The sequence below is a fragment of the Balaenoptera acutorostrata genome, chromosome 5 (genome assembly GCF_949987535.1).
Source record: "Balaenoptera acutorostrata chromosome 5, mBalAcu1.1, whole genome shotgun sequence".
Classification (NCBI taxonomy): domain Eukaryota; kingdom Metazoa; phylum Chordata; class Mammalia; order Artiodactyla; family Balaenopteridae; genus Balaenoptera; species Balaenoptera acutorostrata.
This window is the reverse complement of record NC_080068.1, coordinates 134007899-134021133: the sequence shown is the minus strand read 5'-3', so window position 1 is coordinate 134021133 and position 13235 is coordinate 134007899. Positions and strand designations below refer to the sequence as shown.

The following is a 13235-nucleotide window of genomic DNA, read 5'->3' as shown; positions in this document are numbered from 1 at the left end:
TTTTTTTTTCAGAGTGGTTGTATAAAATTATCCGCTTCGAGACTATGGTCCCAATATCGAAAGAGCTGACTACAATTATCAGTCTCAATGTTAGAAGAACCTACTATTTTTAATAAATGAATAATATTGCTGTGTTGATATGCTTTCATCATGTAGTTCCTCTGATTCTGATAAGCAACGTGTATCCATGCCAACATATTACTAAATCACGTAGAATGATCAAACTGATGGCTGCAATGATTTCTGAATTTAGCCTAACGTGTTTAATGTCATTGTGGGAAAAGGATGATTAAGTGATAATGCTGGTAATCAATAAGAAAACGAGATCTCTCGGTGACTTAACTGTGAAGAGATGGTTTTCCACCTTAATTAAGCCCTTCAAAACACATGGAAATCAAGTCAGCAGGTGAGCAGTATTCAAAGGAAATAGGAAGATCATTTGAAAAATGTTTTCAACAACATCAAAAATTATCTTTGATTGTTGCCAACAACCATGTCCTAACCCAGGAATTTGTCTTCTTGTTAAGTATATCCATTTTTCTATTGCAAAGTGCTGTCTGCATCCAAGAGTCACTTTTATCCTTGTTTCTGAAAACAACCTGAACTCTATTTTTACTAAGAAGAATGGCATGTTGAACTTTATTTCCTGAAAGGGAATACTTTGCTACAGCGTTTTACGGAATACTTACTCAAATATGGTGGTTTGTAAGGCGCTCGTGTATTAGACAGCAGTCCATCCAGCTCCTTCCTCTCCAGGGTGCTGTGAAGGGCCTTCTCTTTGCCGAAGGTGGAGAAGGACCTCTCCGCCCCAGGCTGGGCTTCTGGAGTTTCAAACACTTCGGTGTCTGGAACGGAGTCCATGCCAGGAACATGCAGATTGCTACGATAATCAGCAGCCTGGCGTCCATCAGAAGGGACAAATGAAGGCATCCAGCACCGATCTGAGTGGCCCAGGGCTTTACATTCCTCGGTGCAGTTGGAGAAGAGATCCATACCTGTGAGCAGAAAACACAGAAGCTACGGAGGGAGCCTTCACCGACATGACCAGCTACTTAGAAGTGAAAAGTTACAGGCAGCATAAAGAGTAATGGGCGAAGGTATCTTAACAAATTTTTCTTGTTTTAACCTGACAGGAGCCAAAAATCCCTTTACATTATTTTATAAAGGGTAAGACTCTTGGCAAAGAGGCCTCTGAGATAGATGTTTCTAAACTACTCAGGATATCGAGGGGGGAAATGTTGGCTCTAAATTATTAAATAAGGGGAAAATAGTGAGAATGAATATTTTTAAAAATCTCTCGTGAAGTTCATAACAGAGAAAAAACCGAAGTGGAAAGCCTTCGTTATCCATGATCTCTAATGACGTTAAGTCATCTGATATTTTTTTTCTTAGAGACAAAAATGGAAGAAATATGGGAAGTACTAGTGATGACATTTAGATTACAAAATCTGGACATGAAATAAAAAGTGAAATTCAACAGAAACATGGCATACATACTGATACATCAGTAAATAACAAGAATAAAATAAGATTTCGTGAGCGGCCAAGAGCATGCTTTCTTAGGTTCCTAGAAAATGACTTCCTAAAAGTTATTTTTCAGTGACACTCTCATAGTCCATATTACTACAAACCACTTATCATTTACCACCTTAGACAAGCCCAGAACAAATGACTGTAATTAGTGAAACCAAGGTAACAAGTGCAATGTGAGTCAGCTGCAGATGCTATTGACAAATACTTTATTACTTGTTCTATATTGGAAAACACTTGTCCTAGACAACACAGAACTGTTTGCTTACTAATCCTAGATAGAATACCCAGATTTCAAATGACATCTTCTTCAAGCTTCATTGTCTCCCATAGATTGACAAGAATATTAAACACGTTATTTACGACTCAAGAAAGCTCACTCACTTTCTTAAGAAAACATAACGATTTGGGGGCACTATAGAATACTATTTGTTATTCATTTTGATAACTAGCAGTAGATCAAAAAATAAGTACCTAAACAAAATCGCATTTTAATGTGTTTCTAAACAGAGCAACGCATTTATTAAATATGGTTAAAAACAGGATCAATTTGAAATTACCAAAGTGTGATTAGTCCGAATGTCAGAAACTCTCAAATGCATGAAATGCCTGGTGTGGAAAAACTAGGGATTATTTTTTTGACCAACAGAGTAATATTTATGTCATGAACACACTTGATTTTTTTTTCTTTAAATGTTATGAGTGATTTGAGCTCTTGAGCAAGTTTTAGTTTGCAAATTCCTAACGGTTTTCTACTAGTACTAATTTACTTTTTTGTGTGTATATTTTAACATCTCTTTATATAATATAAAGAAATCAATTTTTCACAATTATTAACCCTCCAGATTATCCTCAAGTATTTTGGAGGTAAGAACAGTTAATTACATATATTATGTTTTAAGAAATAACACCAAGCTTCTTATCATATATTAATCTCACTTTCTAATGACTTTTTTATTTTAAATTAAACTATGTATAATGCTAAGTCTGACTTCAATTCTAACATTCCATTGATAATTGATGCGTAAGCCTCGAAGTAAATTACTGATCAGTGAACTGTTGAGGAACGTAAACATGAGCTGAAGCTGAGATAAGGAATCAGACTAAGAACAGCATGTAAAACATGTCAATTTTTCTCTAGACACCATGGAAGTTCAGTTTTCCTATTCCTGTAAGGAGATAGGTACTTAAAAAAAAAAAAAAAAAAGAGGAAGGGAAGGAGAATATCCCTGATGCACACTGACATACGAGCTAGGTAGAAGCTATAGAACCAGAGAGGGCTCTTTCTGAGGCACTGTACTCTAAATGCTCCCTATTTATAGTGTGATAAGGAATAAAAGGCCTTTTTGATAGGTGGAACTACCATTAATAGTAAATTATGAGCAATTATATATTTTAAAAATAAATTCATGTCATTAAATTTGAAGCTGATGAAAAAGATTCAAATTTTAAGATAGACTTGTTTTATTGGATCCTGATAAAGATGGGTACTAATGCAAAATTTGATATTAATACAGTTTTTCATCACATAACAGATCAAACCCTTGCAAATATACTTCATGAGACCATTAACAATCTTTCACATCTGTTTGAGCACTGTACCCAAGTATTCTTATAATTTTGAAAATGATAATCAGAGAGACAAATTTTAATAATCTAGTCTCTCAACATTATCATTAAGATGTTTGCCTATGTTAGACGGTACTTTTTGTAGAATTTGTTTGTATGGGTAGTTTATATTCAATTGTGCCCATTTTCTTCTCTCGAAGTATATGTTTTTCTGCCTCTTTGACTTATTAGAGGCTAGTTAAAATTCCCTTAGGTGATGAAGTAAAGTCCTCATGAATTGAGAACCTGTACAACGAAACATATCATGTGCATAACAAGAAAAGTGAGGAATATGATAAAGTTTTCTGTTGGAAGAACACTGTTACTTGCCTGAAAGGGGAACAACACTTGTAAATAATGTTCTTAATAAATTTATGAGCTACTCCTTTTAAAGTGGGATCCCCATAGTGATAACACAGCTTTATATAACTACAAGGAAAGGGAATATGGTACACATTCTGCATGTAGATGTTTCACCAGTTTTACTGATAAAACAAGTGTACTAATTTCTCATGAGGAAAATATCAGACACAGAAACAATTTTTAAAAATCATATAAATAGTACATCAATAAATTTCAAATAAGTTTTAGAAACATTCGCTGAAAATGTTTTTTTTCATTTGTCTTAGATATATAGTTTGAGAACCAAATACGTCTTGCCCATTTACTGGTCCTCACCTTAGGGAGCCATTGACTAAAATTATTTTAAAATTATTTTATCTTTTTTCATATATCACGAATCCCATTAAATATATTATTTTAATGACCAGATAAGCAGAGGCATATTTAAGTTTTGTGGTAATAAATGACTGCACGAAGGACAGGAATGCCAGTTATTTCAGTACATGGGACATTTAAAAATGTGTACCTTTCACATTGTTTTTGGAATTTTTTAACAGTTCAAATTGAAGTCCCAAGAGAAAATAAGTTTAACTTCTTTTTTTTTTTTTTTTTCTTCTTGTTCAAATGCCCTTACTTTAGAACATGTGGGATTTGTATAGCAGACAAATACAAGCCGAGCCTGAGTTTTGGTAATTCCTAAGAAACATTTCAACATACATATTTTATTTACAATTTCTTATCCTAGTTATTTATTTTTTTCCACTTCTCAGAAATGTCTGTTCTACAAGGCATGACAGCTGAAGTGATAGACTGCCTGTTATGCAAAGATATATTCAGACAAATTTTAAAATACATCTTTTTTAACTGGCAAGTAACTTGATCCCTTACAGTCAGAGGCAGTGATATTACCACTGAGAACAAACTGATTCCAAAAATGTATTTGTATTCTATTTGTGCTGTTTTCTGATGAATGTAATACTATAAAATTACAAGCGCATTTCTCTCTCATGTACCAAGCCTTCAGAAAAAAATGTGGGGTTTTTTCCAAATATGATAAATAATTTAAAAAATCAACACAATTTTTGGAGGAAATTTCAAGTCTCCCTTTAATTATTTAACACTGGAGCAATTAGAGATATTAACTCTAACCATAAAAATTGCTATAATTTTTAGGAAAATTTGGTTTGAGAGCAGAGATTTAACAACATAATTCACCCATGAAAAAATTCAAAACATGCACATCAAAATTTCCCCCTTACTTATCTTTCAAAATGTTTATATTTTTGTCCGTTTTCTCTTAACATTTGTCTTATATTTTTTCCAATTGTATATGTCTCCTCATTATCAAGTTGTAGCTCACATTTTCACCAGAAACCTTAACAGAAAGTTTTTGCTTATGCAGGCAATGGTATGAATTTACTTTATTTATAAAGCCAGAAACTAATTGCCAGTATCTAAATTCTTATTGGAGTCAGGAAAGGGAAATTTGTGTTTTTAATTTTTTTTTTTTTTTTAGATTTATTGATTGATTGATTGATTGATTGGGTCTTCATTTCTGTGCTAGGGCTTTCTCTAGTTGCGGCAAGTGGGGGCCACTCTTCATCGCGGTGCGCGGGCCTCTCACTACCGTGGCCTCTCTTGTTGCGGAGCACAGGCTCCAGACGCGCAGGCTCAGTAGTTGTGGCTCACGGGCCTAGTCGCTCCGCGGCATGTGGGATCCTCCCAGACCAGGGCTCGAACCCGTGTCCCCTGCATTGGCAGGCAGACTCCCAACCACTGCGCCACCAGGGAAGCCCGAAATTTGTGTTTTATGATAAACCAAGAATTCTCTTATTGACATTGTAGTAGTAGTGCAGTGGCTTAATGCATTTCATGATATACTTTTATCTACTAGTATGAATATACCAATAATACGAGTCACTTAAATTTTTAAATTTATAGCCAAGTTTTGACCATGTGTCATGTATAAATCTCATGATAATTAGTTAAGAAATTGACACATTTAGAAGCTAAGTTCCCTTATAACTAAAAGAAAAATTTACAAGAAGAGAATCTTGAAAATTTTCAGGTAAATATAACAAGTAACATTAACTGAATCATCATTTATTAGGGTTTTCTTCTTCAATACATATTTTAAGAAGGCACAATTATTAAAAATAAATTAATAATTAATCCTAGTATGCACATTATATTTAATAAATGGAAAAAAATCTCTCACAATTAAATAGATTGCCTTAGATCTACCTCCAATAATACTAAACTGTTTAAGAATATGCAACTAAAAATGTTGTATCAGTATTTAAATTAGACAAAAATTCTATCTTTTAATCTAATGGTATTATAAAATTGAAAATATATTGGTTTTAAGTTCATTTTATTATCTTTTTTTTTTTGCTATTTAAGCTGTGATTAATCAGTTTCTCCCCTTGGGATGGTTTCTGTAAGCGTTTACCACATCTCCTTGGACTTCTGCCATATCTAACCAATACATCAATAGTGCACTGAAAAAAAACGGAAAGCACCTTGACAAGGCTATAGAAAGTAAGTGCCACAGAGCAGTGGTCAAGCCGAAGAATTTCACACATGGAGCCAGGTGCAGTGGAAAACTGAAAAAGCTTATGTGATTCTCTGTGCAGCTGCCTCCGTGTTTAAAGCCCTTCTATGAACAAGATTGGTGACTGCAAATGGCTTAGAAAGGAGAAAAGCAAGGGGGGGAGGGAGGAGAAAGAACAAAAAGGAAAACTATTCATAGAAGAATAAATAGAAGGAATATCCAAATAAATAAATACAAGCTAATGTTAACATAGAAAAAGAAAGTGGGAATAAATAAAAACTTACGAAGTTTAAACAGGTGAAGCACTAAGCTAAACAGTGTATATAATGTAATATGAAATGAGGTACAAACTAAAGAATTCAGAATCTATTTCTTTTCAGTGTTGTTTTTCCCTGATAGTCTAACTTTCCCCCTTTATAACCTAGCTCAGTGGGATCTGCTTATTAGCACAAAAGTTTTTCATATTCTAAACCTGGAAATATATGTGCTATGAAGAATATTCTCTAAATATTACAAAATTGGAAGATCATCAATACCTGGTTTTAGAAGGAAATAAAGCAGATGTACTTATTTACCTGAAATAGGCTTAACTTTTTGGAAATACTGTAGCTACTTGGTGTAAAGTTTATAGTACACAACAGAGAATGGACAGGAAAAAGTCATTAAGTGTATGCATCTTAATTCTCTTCATTTAGCGTTTTATACTTTACAAGGTAAACACTTCAAAATCATTTTTACAATAAATTAGACATATTAAATCTGACTTAAATTCAGCACACAAAGGTATAATTACTTCTTAATATGAGTGTGTTATTACAATTTGAAAACAGCTATCATTGTGCCCAGCATGTGGTAGCAGCTTTATAACTCCTAATGAAGTAGATTGTTAATTCTGTAATACTTTTACATGTTTAAGAACTTAAAGATAGAAAAAAGAATTTGCCATTTTGATAAGAAAAACTGCCTGCTTTTAAATATGTTTTCCGAACACAATTTAGCATTTAAAATTTCCTTTTAATGTTTTGACATCTCAAATAATTTAAAAGAAACATTACCAAAATGGCAACATTGAGTGCCTGTGAAATAAAAGAGCTAGTGGGAAGGCGCACTGATAAGAATATTCCCATCCATGTTCCAAATTGAACACTTTTTGCAGATGTTTATTCATTTCTCTTTCTTCGGTTAGGTTATTATGGCTCATTATGTCTGAGGGGACTAAACTAATTGAAATGTTCATTGAGATTGGAGTGCTACAGAAAAAAACCCAAAAAACTAAAAAAACAAAGTAGTGGGGAGTGGGAAAGGAATAAAATGCACCCAAGGAAACATGCAGCAGTGGATACTCTTCTTTTTTTTTAATATTAAACATTTTGTTTCAAAAGCTTTAAAAGGCGGACTATTAAATTAGAAACTCTGAAAAAGGAATAGGAATGAGCAATTCTAAACATATACCTTTTAAAAGATAACAATAAATCATATGTCATATATAGGCCAAAAATGAAAGGGACTTTGTACTCAAACATAAACTTCTGGCAAGATCAGGTTTGTTGTCAGGTTCCCAGACACTAAATAGATGCTCTGTTCACTTAGCGTGAAGGCCCGCAAGGGGCAGGGACCTCCGGGGATTCTTGGCAGTTCTCAAGTCTCATTAGGTCTGCATATTAATGACTTGCAGCAATATAAAGAGACCCTTGAGCAGCCTTTCTTTCCCCTCCTCCTGCCTGCGTTTCCCAAGGCTAAGGCAGCCTCAGACGCGGCACACATAAGCCAAGTGAGAGGCTTGCGGCCACCACTGCTGCCAGGAGACCGTGGGGCTGATACTGCCCTTTGACACACTGCCTCAGCACCATTCAGAGGCCCAGCGAGAATGTTAAGGAATGGGTGCTCTCGAGGATCAATGGTACCTTGAAAATGAGAACCCTATCACCCTGCACTTAATCACTAACCAAAATAAAGCTCAAAGCTCAAGTGAATGAAGTTGGACCTCGAGACAGTCCAATGATGGGCGTTTTAGAAGTTACAAAAGTTAGCTTGCCTTTGCCTTTCTTTATGTGTCGGATAAACACAAAACTCAATTGAAAAAGAAAAACAAAACAAAACAAAATCCACATGCCCCCTTCATAGCTGAAATGCAAATTAAGTGGAAAGAAAACCCAAACCTTGTGAAATTGTTTTCATTATTTTAAGGTACATATTTTATTTCTTTTAAGTGTTTTCTTTAATTATTAGTAATTAGAGTTATCAGGATCCTATAAAACTTAAAGGGTAAATTTATATAGAAAAAGTAAAGTAAGATAAAGTAAAACAAAGTAAAAAATACATATCACATTGCAACCCCCATCCGTGAATACCACTAAGCCCGCATACAAATATACCTAGAGTTCAACTTTTGAACATGGATCCATTGAAAATATGAGGAAACCTAGGATGCTTCAGAAAATACACATTATCAAATGTTAACTAGTGTCCTGAAGCCTAAGAACCCGGGACTGGAAATCCTGCTTTCAACCTATTCATGATTTTAATCACCATTCCTTCTCTCATTCAATATTCGTTGACATGTAAAATGCATTGCTCTGGAAATGGAGAAATTTGGATTCTGGTCCCCGATCATCCACTCATCCTCTTGTGACCTTGTGCAGGTCAACCAACTTCATTCATCTTCAGTTACCTCATCCGTAAGCAAGTCTAATAATATCGTAATTGACTGAAGACTGAGGACTGGACCCGGTGAGAAATCTATGGCTTTTGTATGCAATATAATTCCAGGAAAGAACATTACATAAAAAAGAAAGGTTTCATAGTCTAACATATTCCACAATGAATTTCTAACTTTCATTCTCTGAAGGAACATTAAATATTACAATCCTCTTCGAGTATACAATTGTCGACATAGGATGACACCATTCTTCTGTAGAGTTACTAACACTAAAAATTACCTAAACATCATCCTTTCAGGATTGATTTTTGAAAAACACGATAAAAGTCAGCATTGCCCTTTGATCACACTTACCAGCTGACTGGCCGCGGTTGGTGGCATCGTGATCACTATCTCCCTGTTCACTGTCTCCATGGCCACTGTCCTTAGAGCTTACTATGTCGGCTTCCTGGAATGCAGAACTAGAAGTACAAAAATGTGAATATTAGAATAAAAAAGGTGAAGAAACACAGAAAACATTCTTCTGCCACCACATGGTCACTGATGGTGCTGCAGATGCCTAGAGCTCTCAGGTGGCTTTATTTCTGCTTAAAGCTTGTTTTCATAACCTTAAGCCTAACTCTCTAAAATTAAACATTAGCAGTTAGTTGGAGCCCTTAAGGCACGTAAAGTTGAGCCATTATTCTGTGATTGGAACTAAGCATATGTTTATATCATTTTCATAGAAGATATATATATGTATATACCTGGAATGGCTAGGAAGATTATCAGAAGCAGTGTAGGAGTGTAAACTGACAAAATATTCAAGTATGCTTAGTGGTTGTATGTAAATGAAACACACCAATATTTTTAAAGTTTATTGTCTAGGAAACCTAACGTAATCAGTATTTATGTCCTGCCCTAATTGGAAATACTTTATCATTTTCTATTTTGATATTGAATAATATATCTAATTCCTACTTTTAGTAGGTAGTAATTTGTCCATACACCAAGCTAGGAAAAAAAAAAGGAGTCCATACCTGTTAACTCGGCGAGGTCTGTCAACTAGATAGCTGAGCTCTGCTCGCTGGTGTTTAGTCTAGAAAAAAAATAAATAAATCAAGAGCATTTGAATGCTAAGTGTTTAACTAACAGTCTGCTTTTGAAGTTAGGAACTAATTCTAGCTTAAGTAATTGTGTACATTTTTATGAATTTCTAAGCTGTCCTAAAACCTCAGACTAGTGATTGCTGGGTAAAGGCAAGAAGATATGCAGAGACACATCAATATAGATTTTCAGTAAAGGTTAAAAAAAATGCAGAGATAAAAGGCCAATTTTAAGTGTGTGTGTGTGTGTGTGTTTTAAGGAGAGAATGCAAATGACCTCATAGCTGGGGCTCATAAACTATTGTCTCCAATAGGGTCAACCTAGTTATATATGCTGCAGTCTTTCTTTTTCAGTGGCCTAAAAAAGTGTTTAGGTGCATACTGGTTGACACAAGAAAAAACAGCACGCTCAATAAGCAAAAAGTTTGGATATTTTATGGAATTATTTTGTTGTTTATTTTCAAAATGTGCTTAAGATACAAATGAGCTGTACAAATACTCATGAAAGTCAATTAATAATATCTAAGACTCAAAATAAATGAAATAACCTGCCAAGAAAGGAGTTCATAATCCTCCCTTCCCTCCTGGCCCCAATTCTTTCCCCCCTGCAAACACCCCCTGCATTCTCCTCCCCGCCTCAAGCACCCACACGCCTTTTCCGGTCCAAACTTTCTTTTACAGAAATCAACTCCGTTCTCCCCCTCCCTCCCTCCTTTCGACTTCGCTACTTCTCCATCTTATAAAAAGAAATCGGAATTGACAAGCCAAATTCTTGGATGAAGAAAGCCAACAGCAGTGATTTATCCAAAACGGTGGCAAGAAGGTAATTATTACCTAAAAGATATACTCAAGACAACAATTGTTTAAGCTTTTCGTAACTTTACTCTTACAGGAGTTTGTGCCAAAGCAACTTCATTCAAATTCACACTGTGTGGGCGTTCGGCTTCAAGAGCGTCTGTAAATGCTGTTCAGAGCAGAACTGAAGGCTTTTTTGCAACCCGAGTTCAAAGGACAAGGATCTGATAACTCATTCACTAAAACATGCATTCGAGTTTAGACAACTGTGCAAAGTTAAACAATCTATAGCTTACTTTTACACGCGACTGAAAGCATCGATAAACAAAGCAAAACAATGAACTTTATTAACGCCTGGGACAAATGCAAAGAGAAAAAGAAAACCTTTGCCAGCGCCAGAAGGTCCCTCCACCGCATTTTCCTCTCCCCCCGCGCACTTTCCCCTTTACCCCCAGATTTCTAAGAAGGGAAAACACAGAGAGGGCGGTTAGGATTTTAAAGGAAAGATGCCAGAGGGAAGAGGGAAGGTCCAAGGTGGCAAAGCACCAAAGGAGGGGAATGAAAATAAACGTGGAGGGGTGGAGCGAGAAAATTAGGGACAACACGAAGTTTAAGTTACACACGAAAGGGTGGGAGAGGTGACTCCCCATTCCTGCCTCCACAAAGACACAAGTGAGCTAATATCCTAAAAATAAATACACAGTGCACCAGAGATACAAGGGCCGGGCTAGAGGAGGCTTTCAGATGGAGGAGATGAGAGATGGTGGTCCTGGCGCTTCAGCCTTACCTCGTTGGACAAAATGCTTCCGTTGGAGATGATGTCGGGCTGCTGGTCTGTGTAGCCGGTGACGATGGCCCCGCAAGGGTTGTGCTCAGTGTCCGTACTCCGCGAAGGGCTGCAGGGTTTAAGGAACATCAGGTCGGTCTTGGCGGACTCGGGGGTCAGGCAGACCTGGTAGCAGTAATTCTGGTTGTGGTGATGGGAGCCAAAGCTCCCGGACTCCTCCACCGGCACTTGGGCCGGGTTACTGGGTACGTTGGAGCTTTGCACCAGCATGATGTCCGACTTGCTGAGTTTCTTCTTGCGCGCCCGGGCTTGGCGGCCGCAGCAGGTCGAGCCGCCACCGCTGCAGCAGCAGCAGCAGAGGCAGCAGTCGCTGGCCAGACACGTGTAGATGTTGAGCTTCTTCTCTTTTTGGCAACGCACGGCAAGCACGATCATGGCCAGCAGGAAGATGAAGGACACCGAGCCCAGCGCGATGATGAGGATGAGGGTGAGGTCCAGCGAGGTCTCCCCGCCGCCGGAGCGGCTGGGGCGCTGGTGCTCCCCTGACCCCCCGCCCCCGCCCCCGCCCCCGCCCTGGGGCTCGACAGCGCCATCCACCAGCTGCACCACCAGGGTGGCGGTGGAGGACAGGGGAGGTTGCCCGTGGTCGCGCACCTCGATCACCAGCTCGTAAGGCCGCTGGGGGTCGCGCTTGGCCGGCACCCGGCGCGCCGTGCGGAGCTCCCCGGTGCGCCAGTCCATGCGGAAGAGGTTCATTTCGTTACCCCGCACAATGCTGTAGGTGAGCCGGGCGTTCTCGCCGTCGTCCGCGTCCACCGCGGCTACGCGGGTCAGCAGGTAACCGGGCTCCGCCGAGCGGGGCAGCACCTCGCGCGCCGGAGTCCCGTTGCGCCCCGGAAGGGGCGCCACTATGGCAGGGGCGTTGTCGTTCTGATCCACGATGAGGATGTTGACGGTGGCGTTGCCAGCCAGCGCCTGGGGGCTGCCGGCGTCCCGGGCTTCCACCTGGAAGCTGAAGTCCTTGAGCTGCTCGTAGTCGAAGGAGCGCAGGGCGTACAAGTAGCCGTTCTCGGAGTTGATGGACACGTAAGTGAAGACGCTCATGCCCTGGATCTGGCACTCGAGGATAGAGTAGGCTAGCTGGGCGTTGGCGCCCTCGTCACGGTCTGTGGCGCTCACCGCGTAGATGTAGGCGCCCGGCACATTGTTTTCGGTCACATACACGTCGTAGACCGGCTGGCTGAATCGCGGTGCGTTGTCGTTCACATCGGACACTTGCACCTGGATCGACTTACTGGTGGAGAGCGCAGGCTCGCCCCGGTCCCGAGCCACCACGGTCAGGGTGTAGGAGTCCCCCGCCTCTCGGTCCAGAGGGGCCTCGGTCACGATGGTATAGTAGTTTTTGAAGGAAGACTTGAGGCGGAACGGCACGTCCCCCAGCAGCTCGCACTGCACCTGCCCATTCTCCTCTGAGTCGCGGTCGGTCACGCTGAACAAGGCCACCACCGTGCCGGGCGCCGCGCCCTCGCTCACCGCCTCCTTCACGGTGCTGAAGCTGATCTCCGGCGCGTTGTCGTTGGCATCCAGCACTCTCACTATCACCTTGCAGTGCGCGGGCACGGCGTTGGGGCCCAGGTCCTTGGCTTGCACGTACACTTGGTACACCGGGCTCTCTTCGTAGTCCAGCTCGCCGCTCACCTCCAGTCGGCCAGTGCGAGGAGAGAGTCCGAAGAGCTCCCGCGCCCGGGGCGAAATGTGGCTGCTGAAGGAGTACACGACCTCGCCATTCTGGCCCTCATCTGGGTCTGTGGCGTTAAGCTGGATCACGAGCGTGCCCGGCGGCGAGTTCTCTGGGAGGGACACAGTGTAGACGGG

General features: G+C 39.6%; 1 protein-coding gene across 1 annotated transcript in view; it reads right to left on the bottom strand.

The window, feature by feature from the left end:
* The window catches only part of PCDH10 (protocadherin 10), a 38316-nt gene that overhangs the window by 24654 nt on the left and 427 nt on the right, over positions 1-13235 (bottom strand). The window contains exons 2-5 of the mRNA XM_057546327.1: positions 11361-13233; positions 9713-9771; positions 9048-9154; positions 690-995 (exon numbers count right to left, since the gene is read on the bottom strand). Of these exons, the coding sequence (XP_057402310.1) occupies positions 690-995; positions 9048-9154; positions 9713-9771; positions 11361-13233 (2345 nt within the window). The remainder of the gene's footprint in view (positions 1-689; positions 996-9047; positions 9155-9712; positions 9772-11360; positions 13234-13235) is intronic.